The 23,284-nt window shown below is 34.5% G+C and overlaps 1 protein-coding gene across 1 annotated transcript in view; it reads left to right on the forward strand.

Annotated features, from left to right (window-relative positions):
* Window positions 1–23,284, forward strand: part of LOC140046646 (putative GPI-anchor transamidase) — a 144,737-nt gene that overhangs the window by 115,735 nt on the left and 5,718 nt on the right. The window contains exons 6-7 of the mRNA XM_072091350.1: window positions 8,819–8,936; window positions 9,367–9,477. Coding sequence (XP_071947451.1) covers window positions 8,819–8,936; window positions 9,367–9,477 — 229 coding nt within the window. The remainder of the gene's footprint in view (window positions 1–8,818; window positions 8,937–9,366; window positions 9,478–23,284) is intronic.

The raw sequence follows: 23,284 nt of genomic DNA on the forward strand, positions 1-23,284 counted from the left end.
GCAGACAATTTTGTGGTTTGTGGTACTTATAATATAATTTTTTTAAATTCAATTTAAATTCAAAAATTTATTTTTCTTAATACATTTTTTTTTTAAATCTAGAAACCGGTTTTAAGGGTTTATAGATCATTAAATGTTTAAGAGAAAGGATTTTTTTAATAGGAGGAATATAATTTATATTTCTTCATCATCATCCATCATTACAATTTCTTCTTCTGGTTTTATAAAATCACCTGTTATATATATGTAGCAATACTCTAAAAGCAGTATTATTATCTTATTGTATTTAAGTTCATATTTACTTAGTAGCTTGTATATCCTCAATGATCATATTGATTGTTTCCTCATTTTATGCCTTTTAATAGTTTGCTAGAGTTTGTAGTTTAGTATAATTCCTAAGACTAGATTATTCGGCAAGTCTCCCTCGGTTTTGAAGCAGGCGAACGTCGTGGACGACGTTTAAGAAAGGAGGGGTGGATGTAGCGATACTCTAAAAGCAGTATTACTATTATTATCTTATTGAATTTAAGTTCATATTACTTAGTAGCTTGTATATCCTCAATGATCATATTGATTTTACACATTCCAAACTCTGAATTAATTCAGACTGTACCTCCTTTATTGAGGTTTCCATAACAACTGGTCCATTTTGTAGGTTTTGTGGCGGGGAATAAGAAAGTTTTATAGCCTGTGTTATCTAGGAATACTGTGAAATTGGATAGATGAGTCAGATCTGGGTAGTTAGTATTGAGTTTTAAAAGTAAGTAGTTGTGAATATAATTAATAAAAGCATTTTGTATTAGAAATCTGTGTTTTATCGATTTTGTAGCTGAAATTGAGAACCTGGGTTTAAGTTATTATTGTTATTATTTTGTGAAGAGCTATATTTGATTAGATTTTACTGAAATAGATGGACGGTTATTTTGTATGAAAATAGTTGATTGATTGAAAGTTGATAAAACTTCAAATTGTTCATTCATATGATTATGAACATCAGTTTTCACATACTTTTTATTATATACTTTCTCATCCTTTGAATCATCTTCTTCTTTCTTCAATCTGATACATTAATGTTTCTATTTTACCAGAATCATTCCTTCGAATCTTAGGATACATACTTTTTTTTGGTATAAGATTATATTCAGATAATTTTGGTGAAACTTCTTCCAGTTTTTCATTACAAAACTTTGATATCTTTCCATCACTCATCTCATCATTATACACAATTATATTCATACTATATGTTTTATATTGCGAACTGTATTTAATTCCATACGAATTACATCTTGATGTTTTCAATACAAATTTTTTCTTTTCACTATTTGGAAATTCATACAATAATGGTATTTTCATACCAAAAAATAGGTATTCACAATTTTACCTGATGACAACTTTGTTTCATCAAAACTTTCAATTCTTGCAATAGACATTATCTTTTATTTACTCTTCAATAAATTCCTTAACCCATTTCATTTAAATTCAAAAATGTATCCAAAAATACTAACCCTGAGATTTTTCGAAAATCATTAAAAAAATGCAATTTTTATCATTTTACATAATTATTATGCTAATCTCAGGGTTAATATAGTAATCTCAGGATTAGTTATAAACAACATACAAAATAAAAAAATATTTTTGTCCCTGCACTCTCCATTCTTAACTACTATTATTAACCATATAGAATTGTGGTCCTACAAGAGGCGAAAGAGAACTTGATGTATACGCATCACGAATCATACCATACTGTAGTAAAGATCAATTGTTTTACCCTCGCGAGTTGGACATTTTTTTTAATTCTCATTTTATTTTAGGCAATTGCCAAGGATAACCACAAGTGAATTCATTCACTATCCTTGGAGTTACAAATATATTGATATGCAAAAATTCTCTTGGACAATAGAACGGCCGTACCTTCTCCCGCACAACAACGTTTTTTTTGTGTTTTAGAGCGTTTCAGCTGCTTGACTCGTCTTGCCGAACTAGAGGGGTATACTTAGGAAGTAACCATATAAAATTGTGGTCCTACAAGAGGCGAGAGAGAACTTGATGTATACGCATCACGAATCGTACCATAGTAAAGATCAATTGTTTTACCGTCGCGAGTTGAACATGTTTTTTTTTATTCTCACTTTAGGCAAATTGCCAAGGATAACCACAAGTGAATTCATTCACTATCCTTGGAGTTACAAATCCTGACAAATCAAACCCAGGACCCTTGGATTGGTAGTCAAGCATCATAACCAACAAGCCCTAAAAGGCCTAGACAATTTGTGCTGATTAAAATCACTGATAAACAACTTTGGTGCGTCGGGAAACACGGCTTCTATCTTGTGAATTGTGTTTCAGAGCGTTTCAGCTGCTCGACTCGTCTTGCCATTTGGGTAATATACACCAAACACACAAATATTTGTGGGAATTCTCTTGGACAATAGAACGGCCGTAACGATATGCAAATTAGTTTAATGTCAGGATTGCATACCTTCTCCTTCACAACAACGGGTTGGTTAATAAAAACACACACACCACCACCAATTGTTTTTCATGAATTTAATGTCATATCTGCAGAACATTCTCATTCAGCCAGGTTTCCATGAAACATAATATATTTGTTTCTCTAAATGAGTTGACATACCGCATGTATGTATTTAATTTTTCCATTTTATTTTTAATAGACTTTACATTTGACAGAATAATTGTAATGTAATGTAATGTGTAATTTCTCCTTTCCTTTCTTGAGTATGTCCTTAAAAACCATCTGGTATGTGTAGATCTGGTACCAAAGCCGGTGTGTTTGACCAAAGATTCGACAGCATTTCCCTGCTGTACGTTAATCTGACTATATGTTGGCTATCGCCCAAGTCTAAGGGTGCGTTCGAGCACAAAAAATATCAGTGCTAGTACCAGTTAATTCCCCGGTAGTTGAATGCCGTGTGTGCGCGAACGAGTGTGTTAATGAGAAAACCATTTCGACCACCCTTGACGATTTTGACCATCAAATTGGTGGGTAGCTAACCGTGTACCATCGCGAACGAAACGTAAGGCAGAGTCATTCCTTCGCATCAGTATACGCCAGCGTCCCTTTAATTGTCCAAACGCTCTTTAAACAACCATTCTTGTGCGTCTTAGCCGATAATTAAATACCCTCTCTTCTTGGCGGAAATTGGCACCCTCTGAAAATCCCTTCATGAGCCAAGACAATAATGGATAGGCAGGGTCACCGAGAATTACTGGTGGCATCTGCACACCATTTATTTCTCTGTGCCACTGAAAATAAAAGTGAATCTATATCAATTAATTTGAATATTGTGGAGTGTGTAACTATTTTGCAGGATTTCTTTTAATTACATTTCTTACCAGTGCAGCCAACTAATACCTGTGGGAATAAATCTCCATTTTCTTCTTTTTCATATAATGCAGAGTTTCTAAACACTCGTGCAGCATGTGCCCTTCCGGGAAAGCCAACATTCACATCTGTAAACCTGGTGAAAACAAAGTGTTGATAGTCCTATATTAATATAACATTCTAAACAATCTATAGTTTACAGTTGGCATACAGAGAAACTTTATCATATTTATTACGTACCTCATTTTATTATCAACAACTGCTTGAAGAATTAATGAATGGTAATGGTGGTAATCTGCTGGGTTATTTTTTGGTGCAATTATGGGTATATGTGTACCGTCAATAGCACCAGCACATTGTGGAAAACCATATTTTTGCTGAAACCCATTCATAACTTGTCGCAGACAATCTCCTTTTGGCCAAACAATGTAATCCTCCATCATTGAATCGATAATAGCACCACACACTTCATGGACTACCTCACGAACTGTAGATCTTCCAACACCAAATAAATTTGATATAGTTCTTAATTCGCATGGAGTTGCTAACCTCCAAATTGTTATCCCAACAAGCCTCTCGACAGACAATCCATTCAGCGCATTTCTTTGAAGGTTGGGGGCCAGTCTGTCACAAAGTACTCTAAACACTCCCTGATTCATTCGAATCATCATCCCACCACTGCGAACATCGATTTACCATGACGCGTGGTTGGGCTGCATGTCGCTGCCTAAACAGTAGAGCCCTAGCTTGTACTATAGTACAACCTGTCGGCGTGCACGCCGTCTTCGCATCCGTCTGTACCGTATACATCAATGTTCATCTCATTTTGGTCATTTAGCCCATCGACATAAATCCGCATTAGTGTGTTCATCATGTTGATAAACATTGCAACAAATTGTTGATACATTAAATACACCATAATTAAGGAATAACTTGATGAAATACTTCATCGTTATCGGAAAATGAATGTAAACAACGAATGGAATGATGGGATACAAAGGTTACAGGTTACTCATGCATGGATGACCACCTTATGGAATACTTCCAGCGAGTAATTAAAGTTACCCGGTTGTAAAATTTGTGATTTGTCCCTCGAACGGGAGTACCTCCCGCTGCGTAAGGCCGTGTGGTCACCGGTTACGCTACACGGTTAATTGAACGGAGTGTCGCTCGAACGCACCCTAAGCCAGTTGCCAAAACACTAATAATTTCCTCATAAATACCACATAGAAAATCACCATAACCACTCATAAATGTTTACAAAACAAACAAAAACAAACAAAAATCCACACAAATAGTAAATTACCCCCAAAGTATCACATCAAATATCCCACAAACAAAACATTTCAGTCCTGGTCACCTTTGAGCCCTCTGTGTAATTGCACAAAAGTGATTTTAAAATTAAAATCATTTTTCAGAATGCATGATTAACCCAAATTATTTAAACTTATTCTGGAAGCCATTGCTGTTGCAGTATATAAATTCATGTACAAATTTGACGTAAAAGATGTGACGTCATCAAATGGCCAATTGAATAGAAAAATTAGGTTTTTTTTCTCTTTCGTCATAGATTATCACATTCAACATGTTTTAGTATATTGCGGCTCTTCAGAATTAAAGGTGACATAGACCCCATTTACACTTACGATTTAGGCCGGCCCTGGGTCGGCAATTGATAAGTGTAAATACTCCAAAAAGTTAGGCCGGCCCTGGGCCGGACGCAGATCTGGGCCACCTCTCCAGGTAGGTTCAGGAGCGGCTTTTACGTTTGGGCCGGCTTACGCAGTGAACCGTGAACAACGTTTGACCTTTTTATGAGGTTGTTGTTATGACGATCCGACATTCTCAGTACATACCTTCCTCCTTTTCGGGCGACAATTTGTTTTCTTCATCATTTAGGCTATATAGTTAAATTTATTTTCAGACATCTTCTTTCAATAAAGTATTCCTCCGCTTGTTTCGCATATACATAAAATACAGCCATATTATATATAAAACAGTGGGGTTCATTTTGTTTTTAATGGGACAAAAAACAACAATACAGTATAAATATAAAACGGTCGGTTCGCGCGGAGAGTTGAATTAATTGACGATCGAGAGAGAAAAATGTAAACAAACTGTACTTCGTATCCCAGCATGCAATGGTACTTCCGATAAAATTATTTACGACCAGTAATCTGTGTCGCTAGTGTAAACGCTCTGGGGCCGGCCTAAAAGGTAAATATTTGCAACCGGCCCAGGACCGGCCCTGGACCCAAACGTAAGTGTAAATGGGGTCATAGATGTTTATAAGTTATTATGAAAGCTGCTGAAATGTAGATATCAATTCATATAAAAATTGTGCCCATCGGATGAAGTTATAATATGATCAGTTGAAGTTAAAAAGTAGTTTTTTCATTTCTTTCGCCAAAGTTAAATACAAATTTTAAAAGAGCGCGCACAGCGCTTCTACAAGTTCAATTTTCTTCAACATCTTATATCTTTTTGCTCAAATCATTATCTTCCGAAATTGTCATCTTCATGTTTGATTTGATTATGTCATCATACTAGAAAATTAGAACATATGTGCCGTAATTTCACCTATGCTACACTGTATATAGATACCGGTATACAGTATATTGTATTCTATATATTATATATATATATGTGAACTTTATTTAATCAATTGTACATTTTTTATAATGGTAACCGTAATAAGGTATAATATTACAGTAGATTTTTACAAAAAAAAACAACAAAAAAAACAATGTCAATATTAATTATAAAATATATACAATGATTATTTACAGTAATGATAATAATAAAAATTAATTGTTTATATTGACTATTATTGGAAACAGAAGTTGAATAATAAAATACTGAAAAGAGGTTTACAATCAATGGAAAAGATAAAAACATATAATATTGTAAGTATTAAAAGTAGCAGATAGTGTTTAGGAAGATTACTGAATATTGGCAATGGCCTACAAATGAACATAGTTATAAGCAAAAGTTATATATTGATTGATTGAATCGGGCATCACTATAAGCAAAGCTTTAAAATGTGATGTCCTATGTAACAATTAGAAATTGAAAAAAATAAATAAAAACAATAACAATAAGTAAATATATACGTAAAACAATAGAGACAATAATCATAAATGACAGTGGAATAAAAAAAAAATAATATTATATTATAATAACAATTTCAAAAATATGACCAGAATAGATCATTCATTATAAAAAAAAAAGAAATCGATAAAGATAAATATGTTGTTCATAATACGTTGTGATTTTAGGTATTAGAATATTTGTTGAGGAGAATAGTATGAATTGTTTTTTTAAATAGACCTATACTCTTTATTTCTCTTACTGAGTTTTCAAGGCTATTCCATGTCTTGGCACCTCTATAGCATATACTCTGTTTTTGTTTTCTTTTTAGTACAGTGGTATAGTTTTTTTTATTCCTGGTATCATAATTATGTGTTGATTTAATTGTTTGAAAGTAATAAGTGTCAAACGTAATTGGGAGCTGTTTATTATGAAATTGGAAGAGTAGTATTGCCATATGTTTTTCATAAAGATCGAATATATTTAATGTGTTGGTTTGTATAAATAGCGGTTGGGAAAGATGATGATAGTGGACTTTGCATATAATCCGTAGTGCTTTTTTCTGGAGGATGTGAAGGCGGTTTAATTTACTTGGTCCGAAGGAGCCCCATACTACTATTGCATACGTTAAATGGGGAAGGATTATAGATTTATAAATTTGCAATAGAGTCATATATAATTTATTCAGAATTCCTATTACTGTATCTTTGAAACTTTGTTTGCAATGCCATCAATATGGGTACAAAAGGTAACTCCTAGGAATTTATTATGGGTTCCTCTTCGAGTGTGGTGTTATTTACGTATAGTTGCATGTCTGTGAAATCTGTTAAATTCTAGCGCCCTCTAAAGATTATATATTTAGTTTTATTTGAATTAATTGAGAGTTTGTTAGCTCTAAACCAAGTGGTTAGTCGTTGTAATTCGCAGTTTAGTATATTACATGCAACTATGAGGTAATTATGTTTTAGGAATATGTTTGTGTCATCCGTAAATATAAAAAGTTCGACAATTTTGCTTAGACAAAATATGTCATTTATAAATAACAAAAATAGCAATGGACCAATGATATCTCCCTGTGGAACACTAACTTTTACTTCTCTTGTTATTGATTTGTGTGATTCAATAGTAACATACTGAGTTCTGTGGTTTAGGTATTACTCCTGAACCAGTCTAACACAATACCACGTATGCCATAGCATTCCATTTTATTGATTAGTATTCTATGATCGATCGTATCGAAAGCTTTCGACAGATCTAGGAAAACACAGATGATGAATGAGTTTATGCCATAGCATTCCATTTTATTGATTAGTATTCTATGATCGATCGTATCGAAAGCTTTCGACAGATCTAGGAAAACACAGATGATGAATGAGTTGTTATCAAAATTGCTGATGTAATTTTTTTTTCTAGTTTGTGTAGTAGAGCATGTGCAGTTAAATGTTTTTGTCGGAATCCATATTGAGATTGATTTATTATGTTGTATTTATTAAGGTATGAAATGGTTTGGTCGTAGACAACTCTTTCGTATATTTTAGAAAGACATAGTAAGATTGATATGGGTCGATAATTATTAAGGTTTTGCCTATCGCCACTTTTAAATACAGGTATAGTTTTGGCATATTTTAGTTCATCAGGGAATCGGCCAGTGGCGAGTGAAACGTTGATCAAGTGTGAAATAGGTTTTGTAAGGTAGACGGAATTGTACTTGATATAGTGAGCACTGATATCATCGTGACCTGGTGTTTTATCTGTTTCTAATTTATTAATGTATGTCATTATTTCGTATTCTGTTGTGGGCCTGAAATACATAGAATTACCAGTCAAATATGATGTTGGATCAATGGCAGGGTTGTTATCGTGGTTAATTTTGTCAGCTAATTGTTTCCCAATATTAATAAAGTAAGAATTAAATGCATCGGATTTTGTTTCTGGGTTAGTGTATGTCTCTGTCCCATGTTTGCAGTTTGAATTTGTTCTTCCTACCTAAAAGTTGATTAATGGCATTCCACGTTTCTTTCATATTGGTTTTATTTTATTCAAATTTATTAAAATAGTATTCTTTTTTTCGTTTTCTAATAATATTTGTAAGTACGTTTCTATAGTTTGTATATTTAACTTTATTTATGTTTGTCGGTCTACGTTTGTATTTGCTATATAATTTGTTTCTAGTAACAATTGACTTTCGAAAGATGAAAGATGAAAGATAGGCACAACTCAGCACTATATTAGTGTATACACATTAGGTCAAAGGATGGCATTTTGTGATCGTATTTTAACATACGTGAATGTTTTTTTTTAAATTTAATGTCATTAGAATTATAAAAATGATCACTTAAACAAATTAAATTCTAGTTGTATATTGATATTTTATTAATTTTTCAGATATCATGAGCTGTTATTTATTGTCGACACATGCCAGGCTGCTTCAATGTATGAGTATTTCTATTCACCTAATTTGATAGGCATCGGAAGTAGTCAAGTGGGTGAGGATTCCTTATCAGTAAGTAATCGGTAATAAACAACTGTTTTCTGCGACCTAGAGTATAATTTAAGAAATTCAGTTCAAAATATATGTAGCACTCAAAATAAACACAATAAACTCTGAGGATCAATAATAATAACAATCACCGGATTACACAAAAGTCCAAGTTTTGAACTCAGTTTTCATATCCATAAGTTAAACACTAACTACTCCATGACTAGTGAAAAACATTGCCTGTTTATAGTATGTATATGCTAAGGTCGTAATTTGTTTTACACGCAAATGTATCGACATAAATATAGACAAAAGCATGTCGCCGTACAGTAAGAGAGGCTTGCTAACTGTACCAGGTTCATCTGGATTCAATACTAATAGATATACCACTTTACTGTAGTATCACAAATCACCCTATACAATCATTTTTTAACCGTCTGGTTTATTTGTTTAGCATCATGTTGATCCTGCTATTGGTGTTTATGTAATTGACCGTTATACATATCATGCTTTAGAATTTTTGGAAGCTGTATCTTTTGGAAGTGCAAAAAAGCTGTCAACATTTGTAAGTAGTTTAAAATAACAATTCCTTCTTTAGATTTTCTGTAAATTTATGTATGGTGATTAAACATTATTCATGGCAATCAAAAGGTGTACCTAGAGGATAATTATTATTACATTACAGTTTACAAGCAAGTTTCAGACCGTCAAATAAGTTTAGTGGTTATGGTTGAACTTTTCTTGTAAAAATGAATGAAAATACATACATATTGATTTTAAAATAAATGATGAAGTTGTAAAGGAGTACATATTAACATTTTAATAACAAACGACACGTTGTGTTGTAGTTACTCTCAATGTTTATTTCTAAGACTATAATACATGTTTCGGAAATTAATCCATTTAAAATGATCCATTAAATATCCCAAGATAACCAAAAATTATCTAATATTTACACCTGGTATTTCTTGTTCGCCAGAACTTATATGATCTATGTGTACAAAACATATCTTGTACATGATAAATACATTCGAGGTCCACATACCGTATTCACTACACCAGGAAACATTTAACTAGTTCTCCTGCATTACTTTTGACTCTATTTCCTATACTTAATTTCCCTTATATGATATTATTTTTGTTTCAACTATTTCTCTTCAACTGTTAGGGCTAGGTTTGGTTTTAACAAAGTGAACCTAGTTCTTGGTCTTTTTAGGAACAATTCAGAAGGTTTTATACTAGTAGTTGTTTGAAAGGTGTTTCTATAGATTAGGTAATCAGAATATACAAATTCTTCAAATTCACAAGAAGTCAGAAACTATATTTCTTCTGGCAAACCATGAGCTAAACAACCTTTTCAAAATATCAAGTGTTTTTACTGGGATTCATGTGAGAACATGCGGAGCAGTGTGTTGGATTGGACTACTGATCATAGGTTCGAATCCAACTCTCGTAGCTTTGCCTGTATCCGTTGGCAAGATACTTCACTTACATTTTGCCTCTCTCCACCTAGGTGTATAAATAGGTACCCGGTTTAGATCAAGACACAACTTTGCGCTGATTACTAGCTGCATTATGGGAGTATGTTGCCATATGTGTTTGATCCAAACAAAATGACTGGGATAATAATGTTCAGCGCTTAGAGGTTTCACAACATTAGGCGCTATATAAATGATTGATTGAAATATATATTTATACTGGGTAACCTCTTCAGTCAAAGACTGGTCTCCCAGAGGGCCCAGTTGGTGATCAGTGGCTGTGATGTAAATACACCGGGGTAACCCCCTACTCGTCTCGAAAGATGTACTACTGTAGGTTCTTTAAAGTGCACACGAGCTAGTTGTGTACACTGGACCTATGGTTTATAGTCCTTATCTGAGAAGACTCGTTCTACCACCAGAACCATGGAGTGAGTGAGCCTCAAACCCCTGCCGATGTAATTACGGTTCCACTGTCTTAACCACTCGGCCACTCACTCACTCTATTTTCTGGTCATTCCAGGATATTATTATATTATATCCATTTCGAATAGCTATCAATCAAAATGAATAAGTACTGATAGAAGTAGTCTACGACTTGTGTGTCAGATTTGTATGCTATTAATTTAGGAGAGAATATCTCAACTCAATAGGATAATTTGACCCCAACCAACAACATGGAATATGTGCCAAATTCGATATCCGGGGCGAACATGCCCAAAATCGGGTTGAAGGTTAGAAATTTGTGTGTATTCTTCGACAACCACTTGTTCAGATTCACTTTTTGTGTCAAATTTTTCAGAAGATACATATTTATATTCGGTCTAACACAACTATTAGCGAAAAAAATTACCAGAAATGCTGTTACTGACCTTTGACTTAAAAATGATAAAAAAAAACCATTTTGTGTTAAATAATTCTTTTAAATGTCAATGGAGAAACTGTATGGTATCAAATGAAAGCATATTTTACCGATCTGCTACAGTTCCCAACAAAAAGGAGTATAGTGAAAATTTAATTTGGTTTATTTATAATATTATATAATTCTATACTGTATTTTCCAATTTTTTTAAATTAATTTTCAATACATATTGAATAATCTGTATGTACTACTAGGTAGCATGTTTTATGGGTTTCATTTGATACCAAACAGTTATTTAAAACACTAGAATTAAATTTATAATTAACCAAAATATATTTACACTAACTGTATAACACATTTTCTAAATAAGATTTATAATTTTAACTTTACAATTCAATTGGATAGCATTATTATTTGATTGGATTTCATTTGATATGTCACATAGTTCATTAAAGCTAACAAATATTGATTTATTATACAAAATAAACCAAAATAAATTTACTCTACTAATTGCACTTAGGTACAGTATACAGTACTCATTTTTTCCAAAAATTAATCAAATATGCACATTTTTTTTAAAATATCATAATTAGATTTTCAATACAAGTTGGGTAGCAATGGATAGAATATAATATGGGCTTTTATTTAATACCAAATAGATCTTCTAAACACTTTAATTATTTAATCATTATAAATAAACCAAAATAAATGTACACTATTTAATATATTCATTTTTGTCAAAAATTAATAAAATATGCATATTTTTAATTTTTATTCATAATTACAGATTGTCAATGCAATTTCAAAATGGCACCCAAATTGCCCTATCTCTATAACCCTTTGGTCTATTAAAATGATATTGGTATCAAAATACTTGGAACATTAATAAGCCGGCAGTATGTAATTTTGTGTGATTGTTTGTTAAAAGCAAAATTCCAGCTGATTTAGTTTCTCTAAGTTAATGTCATAAAAAACAGATGTTGCCATTTTTCTAAAAAATCTTAAGGGTATCAAATCCAAGATGGCCACCAATACGTAAAATAACCAATATATTTAACATATTGGACAAAGTAACACCCAATATGAATAATATTTTTGGGTAAAATTAATGTCATATATATAGTCTAGGACCTGGGTCAGATTTTTATGCATGTAATTTAGGAGAGAATAGCTAGGTTCACATTAAAAAATTATCGTGAGTTTCATGGTGTTCTATGTGAACCTGCAGGAAGTCGTTAACATGATCTTGTTTATCACGTTAATTCCGGCTAACGTGCTCTCGGAGAGCTTGTTAATTATCATGATATATTAGACACTGTTAATGCAGAGACGAAATTCAACCAATCAGGGCTTGGTTATTTACTTCGTCATCGGCCACCCACCGGAAGAAGTCAACATTGTTGTTTTGATTTCTTTGACCGCCAGCTTCAACAAGTTGTTTTTGCTTTGATAGTTAAATTGCTTAGGTATAACCCACTATATCGTTTCGGACATCAAGTTAGTTAGACGATTAAAGAATGAAATACCGAAATCGAAGTCGGGAGAACGAACCAGAAATTAATGTGAAACAGCCAGGACTATTTCGAAAGCTAGACTAGACCGTCCAACCCACACTCAATCCACCACAAAGGCCATGCACGACCTTCAAAACGGCTGACACTTCTGCTATTTGCATGCACACCGCAACTTGCCTTTATTTTGTAAACTATTAATTTTTACCACGAAATAGATAATAAAATATCGTTGTGATGCATGTGTAGATGATTCAATTTATATACTTGACGGGGAACTGATTTTTTAAACAAAGCTAATTCCTAAATAGACATCGTAAATTTCTAGGCGGAATTTTTTTTTCCCCGATTGTCTCTGGCCCCGATCAAGTAAAACACGTACTGTATGTAAAACCTGTAAACGGTGGGGCAGGGCCTACAATACTAACTATTCTAAACCTATATATGCATATTAAATATTGAATTTCAGTAAATACATTAAAATTAAAGTACTGTAATTTAATAATAAAATATTTGATGTAGTACAGTTGTGGTGTGATTTAATAGACCAATGTATCATGTGACGGGACACTAAAAAATACATATAGCCTGGTGAATAAATTCGTCCACGTTCAATCCGTCGTGCAAATAGAGAGTGTATGGTGGAATGTTTGTTTGTGTTTATAAAAGTGATAGTGAGTGAAAGTGATTTATAAACACAATCACTTTTATAGTTAAAATCATGTGTTTTGAAACCTAAAGTTCTGCCAAATTAATAAATATTGATTTTGAACGTTCTTTATAACTGGCGAAATTGTAACAACTTCGGAAAGGTAAAGCTTGAGTAAGGTGAAATTACAGACGGGGCAAGTTTGTTTTCAAATTAATTCACGCTCGCTACTTAAGCCTACTTTTTGACATGACATATTTGAGGCAAAGATGCCATGGCTCATCCGCAAGAGAACCTGGACAACGCCTATTAGTTAATATTATTTGTTATCTTATAAGATAAGAAGTAGCGAGCGTGAATTAATTTGAAAACAAACTTGGCCCGTCTGTAATTTCACCTCACTCAAGCTTACCTTTCCGAAGTTGTTACAATTTTGCTAGTTATAAAGAACGTTCAAAATCAATATTTATTAATTTTGGCCTGCTGGCTAGCTACTACATACGACATTTGTGTTTGGCTTTTCACGCATCGGTGCACCTCATTGCATACTTATATCACGATGTTAAATATAAAAAACGTGGCTAATATCTCAAATGTTATAGGATAATTTGATCTAGACTATACCCTCAGCCTAGGGTAGGTATAAAAAAAATACAACATAATTAATATCTGAAAGTGATAAAACCGTAAAAATTGGTTCAAAATGTTTGTTAAATTTACCAAGATCTTCCAAATACTTGAATTTTTTAATTTATATATAAACCAAAATAAATTTGCAAAGATTCTTGAAACAATTAAAAAGTAATGGGGAAATTGATCAAGTAATTTATAAGAAAATGTATCCCAATGGTTCACAACCCGCTAGGATGTATGGCTTGCCTAAGATGCACAAAACCCGTCCTCCCAATTCCACACCTAAATTTTGACCAATAGTTTCTTCTATTGGCGCTGTCAATTATAATCTGGCGAAATTTTTATGCGAATTACTTATTCCGGTATTACCTAATCAATATGTGGCGACTGATTCATTCACATTTGTGAAGGAAATCCAACATGTTGACACTTTGCACAAATGTATGGTGTCATTTGATGTTGTTAGTTTGTTCACGGACATCCCCCTGTTTGAATGCAATAACATTGCTGTTGACTATATCACTAATGATGTCAATTATAATATGAGCTTAAACAAAAGAGATTTACGCAAATTGTTTTTACTTGCTACGGAAAAAACCAATTTCATATTCAATGGTGATATTTATGATCAAATAGACGGTGTGTCAATGGGATCCCCACTTGCACCTGTTTTAGCCAATTTATTTATGGGTCATCATGAACTAACATGGTTAAAAAACTTTTCACAGGCTTCGGTCATGTTTTACCGTCGTTAGGTTGATGACATTTTTTGTTTATTCAATACAAAAGATGATGTACTTTCTTTGACTATATTAACGATCAGCACCCCAACATAAAGTTCACAATTGAATATGAGATTGACCATTGTCTTCCATTTTTAGATATAATGTTAAACGATAATGGTTCTTCTGTCATAACTTCGGTCTTCAGAAAGCCTACCTTCACGGGTCTCCTCACTAATTTTAACAGTTTCACTTCCTTTTCTTACAAAATTGGGCTTGTTCATACTTTGATTGACAGAGTTTACAAATTGAATAATTCCTGGTCTAGCTTTAACAATGACATTTCAACTCTTAATACCATTTTAAGTAAAAACTGTTTTCCACTCAGTATAATTAATGACAATATTTACAGATATCTTAGTAATATTTTTTCTCCTTGCAATGTTGCGTCAGTTGAGTCGATTATTGAACAAAACAAGGTTCTTTATTTTAAATTTCCTTACTTACAGTTTGCCAAATGCGCACAACAAAGAATCGACAAAATTACACGTAAATATTGCAAAGGTATTAATATTAAATTAGCTTTCAAATCATTCAAAATTTCAAACTTGTTTAGTCTTAAGGACCCGTCCCTGATGTGTTCCGCTCTCGTTTTCATTTGATACCAAATAGTTACTACAAACACTTACAGTAAATTATTTAATATTATATAAATACACATTTTTGTGTAATTCAAAAGAAATGATTACTCAGAGCGGTGTCGTATCGGTTGGCCTGAGTGACCACTGCCTTATTTACTGTACTAGGAAAAAAATGAAACTTAAAAATAACAATCATAATACTTTAAAGATCCGATCCCTTAAAAAATATAATGTGAACGATTATAAGTCAAAATTAAACGATGTAACTTGGAATGAAATTGAAATTATTCCTGATGTTAATTTTGCCTGAAATTATTTTAAAGAAACATTGACTAATATTATTGACAAAGTTGCCCCTGTCAAAGAAGTAAGAATTAAACACAAAACAGAACCGAAATAAGGTCCAACGTGATATAAAAACCGCTAAGTCTAACTTCTATCTTAAAAAAATTAATGAAAACAGAAATAATCCTAAAAAGCTATGGAAATACCTTAAGGACATTGGCTATAGTACTATCTAAGAGGAAAGAATGTAATAATTATTTTTTAGATATTGATGGTAACGCATGTTTTGATAATTGTACTATATCTAATTATTTTAATGACTATTTTACAAATATTGCATCTGACCTTGTATCCGAACTACCTATGTGCAATAATTATATTTTTGATACTAGTTCTGAGAATTTAAATCTTTTTATAATTCTAGAAACCATATTTCATGAACTAAACAAACTAAACGCTAATAAATGACTATTTTACAAATATTGCATCTGACCTTGTATCCGAACTACCTATGTGCAATAATTATATTTTTGATACTAGTTTTGAGAATTTTAAATCTTTTTATAATTCTAGAAACCATATTTCATGAACTAAACAAACTAAACGCTAATAAAGGACCAGGACTCGATAATCTTCCAGCCAAATTCTTAAAAGATGGCGCGATTATCCTTAAGAAGCCTGTAACACAGGGGTGGCGCCATGATCTTCCCGACGCGGGGGCTACATTCCCCGACGAGGGGGCTATGCGAGCGAAGCGAGCATCACTAGGCTGGAGGCCAGGGGGCCGCCAAGGGCCCCCGGCGGGGGTCCAGAGGGGCAAATCCCCCGGAAGCAACGCGTTCTAGCGTCATTTGAGGTCATTTTAATCAGATTTAGGGTAGCCATTTTTTCCATTTTTTATAATGCATAAATTAGACTAGGCTATGAATGAGGTAGGTGCCACCCGGAGAGGTAGAAATTCTCATATAACTTTTCTAGACCAGTTTTTTCTGGGGAATCCAAATATATTTGGTAAACGGGCTGTAACCTGAGAACTTTCGCGTGAGGGCGCTTTTTTCAAAATGGCTGCCAGTTACAGTAGACTATGATATCTTGGCAACCACTGGTCATAGAGAGTTGATTTTGGTGTCAAATTGTTTGGAATGTACATGTTCCTATTTGATGTAATAGAAAATTTTGTCAGAAAATGGCCGGAAATACCTCTATTGACCTTTGACCCAATATCTAACAGATATCATATCTCCGTAACTACTGGACACAGAAAGTTGTAATTGGTGTCAAACTCTCCAGAATATAGATGTTTATATTCAAACTAATAGAACATTATCTGTAAAAATAACCGGAAATAACGTTACTGACCTTTGACCCAAAATGCAAGACATTTCTCCTATCTGATCACGTTAATCCTGTCAATTAATTCATTTTGTGCCAATTGGAGGTTGACATTCTCATATTATTTTCTTGACCAGTTTTTCATGTGCAATCCGAGTAATATGAGATAAATAAGCCATAACAAGGCCAAGAATTTAATTCTTTTACTACATACATGCTTCCCTTTAGTGTTTCAGTCTGTATGTCGTGTATTAATCTTCAAGATCGCTCACATCACTGCAATCTGAAAAGTCTTCATATTCATTATGTGTAAACAGTTCCTGGACATCAGTGGGCATCACTGTCTCAATCCATTTAGGCTCCATTTGTTCGTTCCATCCATTGTGTGTACTGTTGTTGACAAAACCATTGACGTCTGCTGATTGCCATTCTTTAGTAATGAAGTGTGCTCTAAGTATATGAAACTCAAGGGTCTGCTGACATAGTGGCAGTAATGATATATCTGTAATCTTGTTGAGTCTGGAAAACTTTCTGTTGAAGATATCATATCTTCCTTGATTTACACTTTTCCCCTTCACTCCATACAATGGTGAAACATACTCTTCAAGTTCCTCATACAACTCTTTTGATGGAACATCTGACACTCCAAGGTTGCAGAATGTGTCAACACATTTTGCTTTTGATTCCAGAAGCTTCCAGCAGGTACGTTTTCCTTTCCGAACGAAAGCGGAGTTATACTCGTTACCTGTGAAAGCATGGAATCCAATAAGGGATGATTTCTGCGCTTTTGTTAAATCAATGTCACTCAATTTCAGTACATTTCGGTATTTCCCAGTGTTTGTATCAATAATTACCCTCTGCCCATCACCCTATGAAATGAGATAGTGAAATGACTGGAATGTCAAAGTCTCCAGAATGGGAACGAATTATTGCTACGCCTTGATTGTTATTTGTTAAAGCATGCTTTGCATGCAGGATGACTTTCGTGTCGGCTTCTTCTTGGCTACTATTAAGCTCCGGAACCAATACAACATCTCAGTTAGTAACGTAGATGCATTCTTTGTACGATGAAAAGTAGATAACATCACTCCTCATATCTGTTAGAATGCTTTCTTTCTTTGACACTAGTACACAGCGAATAAGCTCAATCAATCTGGTCTTGTTCTCGCCGTTGGCAAGGAAATTGTTAAAATCACGGGGCAACTTTGATATTTTTGAGCTTACAATTACTTTTGGTGCAATACCGCGTCTGTTTCTCGCAGTGCTCGACCAGGATCCATAACATCATCTCACTTTATTTTCGAATAGTGGGAAGAAACTCGAAATCAAGGCAAATGGGAAAGTAAGAGTAATATAAGCTAATCGGGATGTTTTAGGAAAGCTTCTTGCCACCTCAACAAAGCATGGTAGAATAATTGACTTTAAGAAAGCCTTTGAGTATCCACTTACCCCTGTCCCGCTAAGCCTTGCTAATGCAGATGGGACAAGACGAACAACTCAGAAAAGTGTCCTAATGGAAATTCTCATTGAAAGTTCAACAGATGTTATAGATCCTGGTCGGGCACTGCCAGCAAAGGCTACTGTCATTGCCTATGTTGTTGACTTACCCTGATACGTACGAGGATCTTGTAGCAAAGGTTTTCAACAGCATCCCTAAAGGATACAAGCGTGTTGATATTGTTACCGATGCATACCTGCCAAAAAGCATTAAGTCTGTTGAGAGAAACATACGCGGTATTGCACCAAAAGTAATTGTAAGCTCAAAAATATCAAAGTTGCCCCGTGATTTTAATTGGTACAATAGTCTCACCAGAATATGTTTTCAACCTAATTGTAGTTTTCTGTAATGGTAACGACTGGAATGCTTTCTTGTAGGTCAACTCTGGAATCAGTGATACTGATGATCCAGTGTTCAATTCCATAGGGAATTTTCTTTCCATTTATAGATGCAACCACTATAATTGGCTCCACTTTTGACTTATGATTTGCATATAGCATAGGTTCATAGTTGACTTCCTCTCTCTGTACATACTGTACATTCTTTTTAAGGTTACCAGTGTTAGGCTTTGACACATTATTGTCTTTCTTTTTCTTCATGCATACTTTTTCTAGATGTCCTTCCTTGGAACAGTAATTGCAAACAGTATGTATGTGCCTGCAGCGATTAGCTTTATGGCCTGTATTACCACATCTGTAACAGTGTGTAGATGCTTTACTTTGTTTATGACCTTGGTGTCTTTTAGATTGGTAATTTTTTGTAGTAAACTTATTTACATTGCTCTCACCTGTAGTATTTGGTGTCCTTGTTTTCTGAAATTCTGTAGCATCACGACTTGCTGTTTCCATAGCTACAGCGGTTTTAATTGCATCATCTAATTTAAGGTCATGAACCGCCAGTAAACGTTTCTGAATGTTCTCTTGACGCAACCCGCAGACGAAAATGTCTCGCAGTGTCGAGGTCAAAGTGTTTCCGAAATTGCAATGAATGGCTAACCTTCGTAGTTCAGCAATGTATGAAGCAATGCTTTCCCCGCTATGCTGTTCTCTTTTGTAGAACCGAAATCGTTCCGCGATTTCCGATGGCTTTGGGCAAAGATGTGTCGTGAGCATTGTAATTAAATCTGCGTAAGACAGTGTCGCTGGTTTCTCCGGTGAACACAAATTCTTTAGTAGCGTGTACGTTTTCGGTCCGATGAGTGCAAGCAATGCCGGTACCTTCCGATCATCATCGACCTTGTTGGCTACAAAATATTGATCTAACCGTTCAGTATACGAATCCCAAGCTTCTAAAGATGAATCAAATTCTTCCACCTTTCCTATTATAACTGCCATGCTCATCTTCGTCGCCAAAATTTATGTTGTATATAGTAAATTATAATGTAAAGTAAGGGCTCTAAACACAGCGTGTACAACTCAACATTTATTCAGAGGAGAGAGAACAATTATGGCACGCCAAAGGCGTCGTTACAACATGCATATATAACAGCGCCCTCACGCAAAAGTTCTCAGGTTACAGCCCGTTTACCCAATATATTTGGATTCCCCAGAAAAAACTGGTCTAGAAAAGTCATATGAGAATTTCTACCTCTCCGGGTGGCACCTACCTCATTCATAGCCTAGTCTAAATAAAGTACTGCGTGCAAAAAAACGATGCGCGATGACTGTTTCAATCCATATTTTTCAATTTAAAAAATAAAAGTTCAAAGAAAATTTAGAAAAATAGAGTTGGAGGTCCCGGAAATTGGACTTATTATACTTCAAAACATGAAACAAAATATATAAGTCCCTATCATGGTTGTGACTGAGCTAAGAAATGTTTGAAAAATAGATATGTTAGGTCCCGGAAAATGCACTTCTTGTACTTCGAAATATGACCAGCTTTATTATTGGGGCTGAGCTAAGAAACTGTTTAAAACTAGAGCTGCAGGTCTTCAAAAAATTGCATTTTATACTTTGGAAACATCAGGCCTAGAGGCTTAAAAAACGCAAGCGTAGACCTTTTTCAGTCGGGGAAATAAGTTTATTCCTCCCAAGTGTATGCGTGCGTACCACCATCTGGACTTCCGAGTGGTGAGAAATTCATGACATACAGGACATTGAAAATGTAATAACTTAGCTATAATGTTGGCTAAGCGAAAATGGCATGTTTTTTTGTTTAGAATGGATGAAAAATGTATTTTAGGTGCCCCACGGTAGAGAAGGTTACTTGTAAATTAAAAAATTGGTGCAACATACGAACAATTAACATAATTCGTTTTTGCTGTAGTGTAGCGTACGTCGACGCCGTACACGACGTAACGGTCAGTAAACTTCGCCTGGAAAATAACTACAGTACACATTTTTGGTCCCTGGATGGAACATGATATCACGCGTCTCGACCCAACGTTGAACGATTCGTACAAAGGGATACCGCCAGACAAGTGCGAACCTAGCTATTGTTTAGTAGTAAGTTAGATCGCTGGCAATAATGGATGCATATAAAGTGCATAATATCACTCTGACGTACTCTCACAGTCAATGAAACGTCGCGGTTTTCTAGGCGCTGAAGCTAGCTACGAAGTGAACGCGAACGCTTTTTACTGTATATTATATTCCCCGACAAAAAGTACCCGTGTTCCCTTCGGTAACCGTCGGTAAACTTCGCCTGGAAAATAACTACATTACACATTTTGGTCCCTGGATGGAACTTGATATCACGCGTCTCGACCCCCAACGTTGAACGATTCGTACAAAGGGATACCGCCAGACAAGTGCGAACCTAACTATTGTTTAGTAGTAAGTTAGATCGCTGGCAATAATGAATGCATATAAAGTGCATAATATCACTCTGACGTACTCTCACGGTCAATGAAACGTCGCGGTTTTCTAGGCGCTGAAGCTAGCTACGAAGTGAACGCGAACGCTTTTTACTGTATATTATATTCCCCGACAAAAAGTACCCGTGTTCCCTTCGGTAACCGTCGGTAAACTTTGCCTGGAAAATAACTACATTACACATTTTGGTCCCTGGATGGAACTTGATATCATGCGTCTCGACCCCCAACGTTGAACGATTCGTACAAAGGGATACCGCCAGACAAGTGCGAACCTAACTATTGTTTAGTAGTAAGTTAGATCGCTGGCAATAATGAATGCATATAAAGTGCATAATATCACTCTGACGTACTCTCACGGTCAATGAAACGTCGCGGTTTTCTAGGCGCTGAAGCTAGCTACGAAGTGAACGCGAACGCTTTTTACTGTATATTAGTATTCCCCGACAAAAAGTATCCCCGACGAGGGGGCTAGAGCCCCCGTAGCCCCCCCGCTGGCGCCACCACTGCTGTAACATATATTGTAAACCAATCTATAAGTAAAAAAGTAGTTCCAAATGATATGAAAACGGCGAAGGTTTTGCCTCTTCATAAGAAAGGTTCGAAAGATAATGTGAAGAACTACAGACCCATTAGTATTTTAAGTAGCATGTCTAAACTCTTTAGAAAGAGTGGTTTATGATCAACTCGAAAATTACTTGTTTGAAAATAACTTACTTTATGAATTTCAAAGTGGTTTTAGAAGAACTTTCTCTACCGACTCAACCCTCATTCACTTAAACAATTTTATTAGAACACAGATTTCAAAAGGCAATTATGTTGGCATGGTCATGCTTGACCTGCAAAAAGCCTTCGATACAGTCGACCATTCTATTCTGTGTAAAAAATTAGAAGCAATGCGGGTTCGGTCGGTAGAGTTCCAGTCTTATTTATATAATAGAAGACAGATTGTTTGTATCGATGGAAATTTTTCAAAACCCAAACTTTGTACACATGGAGTTCCACAAGGTAGCATATTAGGTCCGCTTCTGTTTGTATGTTACATTAATGATATGTTAATATGCATTGAAAATGACTGTAAATTGTTATTATATGCTGATGATAGCGCAATGTTGGTGGCCCATCGTGACCCAGTATATATTTCCAATAAACTAGGGCATAATATGGAAGTATGCAATAACTGGCTGGTTGAAAATAAATTATCTATGCACCCACAAAAAACGGAGTGCATCATTTTTGGATCCAAAAAGAAATTAAAGAATATTGAACAATTTGAAGTCCTCTATGGACAGACCATCCATAGTTGTTGCAATTCCATAAAATACCTTGGTCTACAAATAGATAATTGTGTGTCTAATGAAGAATATGTTAACAATATAATTAAAAAAGCAAATTCCAGATTAAACTTCATGTACAGACAGGCTAGCTGTTTGGACATGCAAAGTCGTAAGCTGTTATGCACGGCGTTAATCCAAAGTATTTTCGATTATGCTGTCTCGTCCTGGTATTGTGGTATCAGTACTGTCCTGAAAAATAAACTACAAGTAACACAAAACAAAATGGTGAAATTTATTCTCGATCTCGCCCCTAGGGCACATGTTGGTCAGGCCGAACTTGCCGTTACTGGATACCTGAAAATAAGCGATAGGGTTAAGTATATTAGACTAATCTACGCTTTCAAAATATACCACGATATTGAAGCTCCATATCTTAATGAACATTTTATAAAAATTTCTGATCGGCACACTCATAGTACAAGGAAATCCAATGTAAACTTTGTAATTCCAAATATTAAAGGCCAAGCCTCTAAAACATTTTATTATAATGCTATTAGAGACTGGAATGATCTACGTACCTTCCGATATTAAGAGTATACACAAATTAATTGAATATAAACGTGCGTTAAAGGTTCACTTTGGTATTGTGCATTTACCATACTGATGATT

The sequence above is a fragment of the Antedon mediterranea genome, chromosome 4 (assembly GCF_964355755.1).
Source record: "Antedon mediterranea chromosome 4, ecAntMedi1.1, whole genome shotgun sequence".
Lineage (NCBI taxonomy): Eukaryota > Metazoa > Echinodermata > Crinoidea > Comatulida > Antedonidae > Antedon > Antedon mediterranea.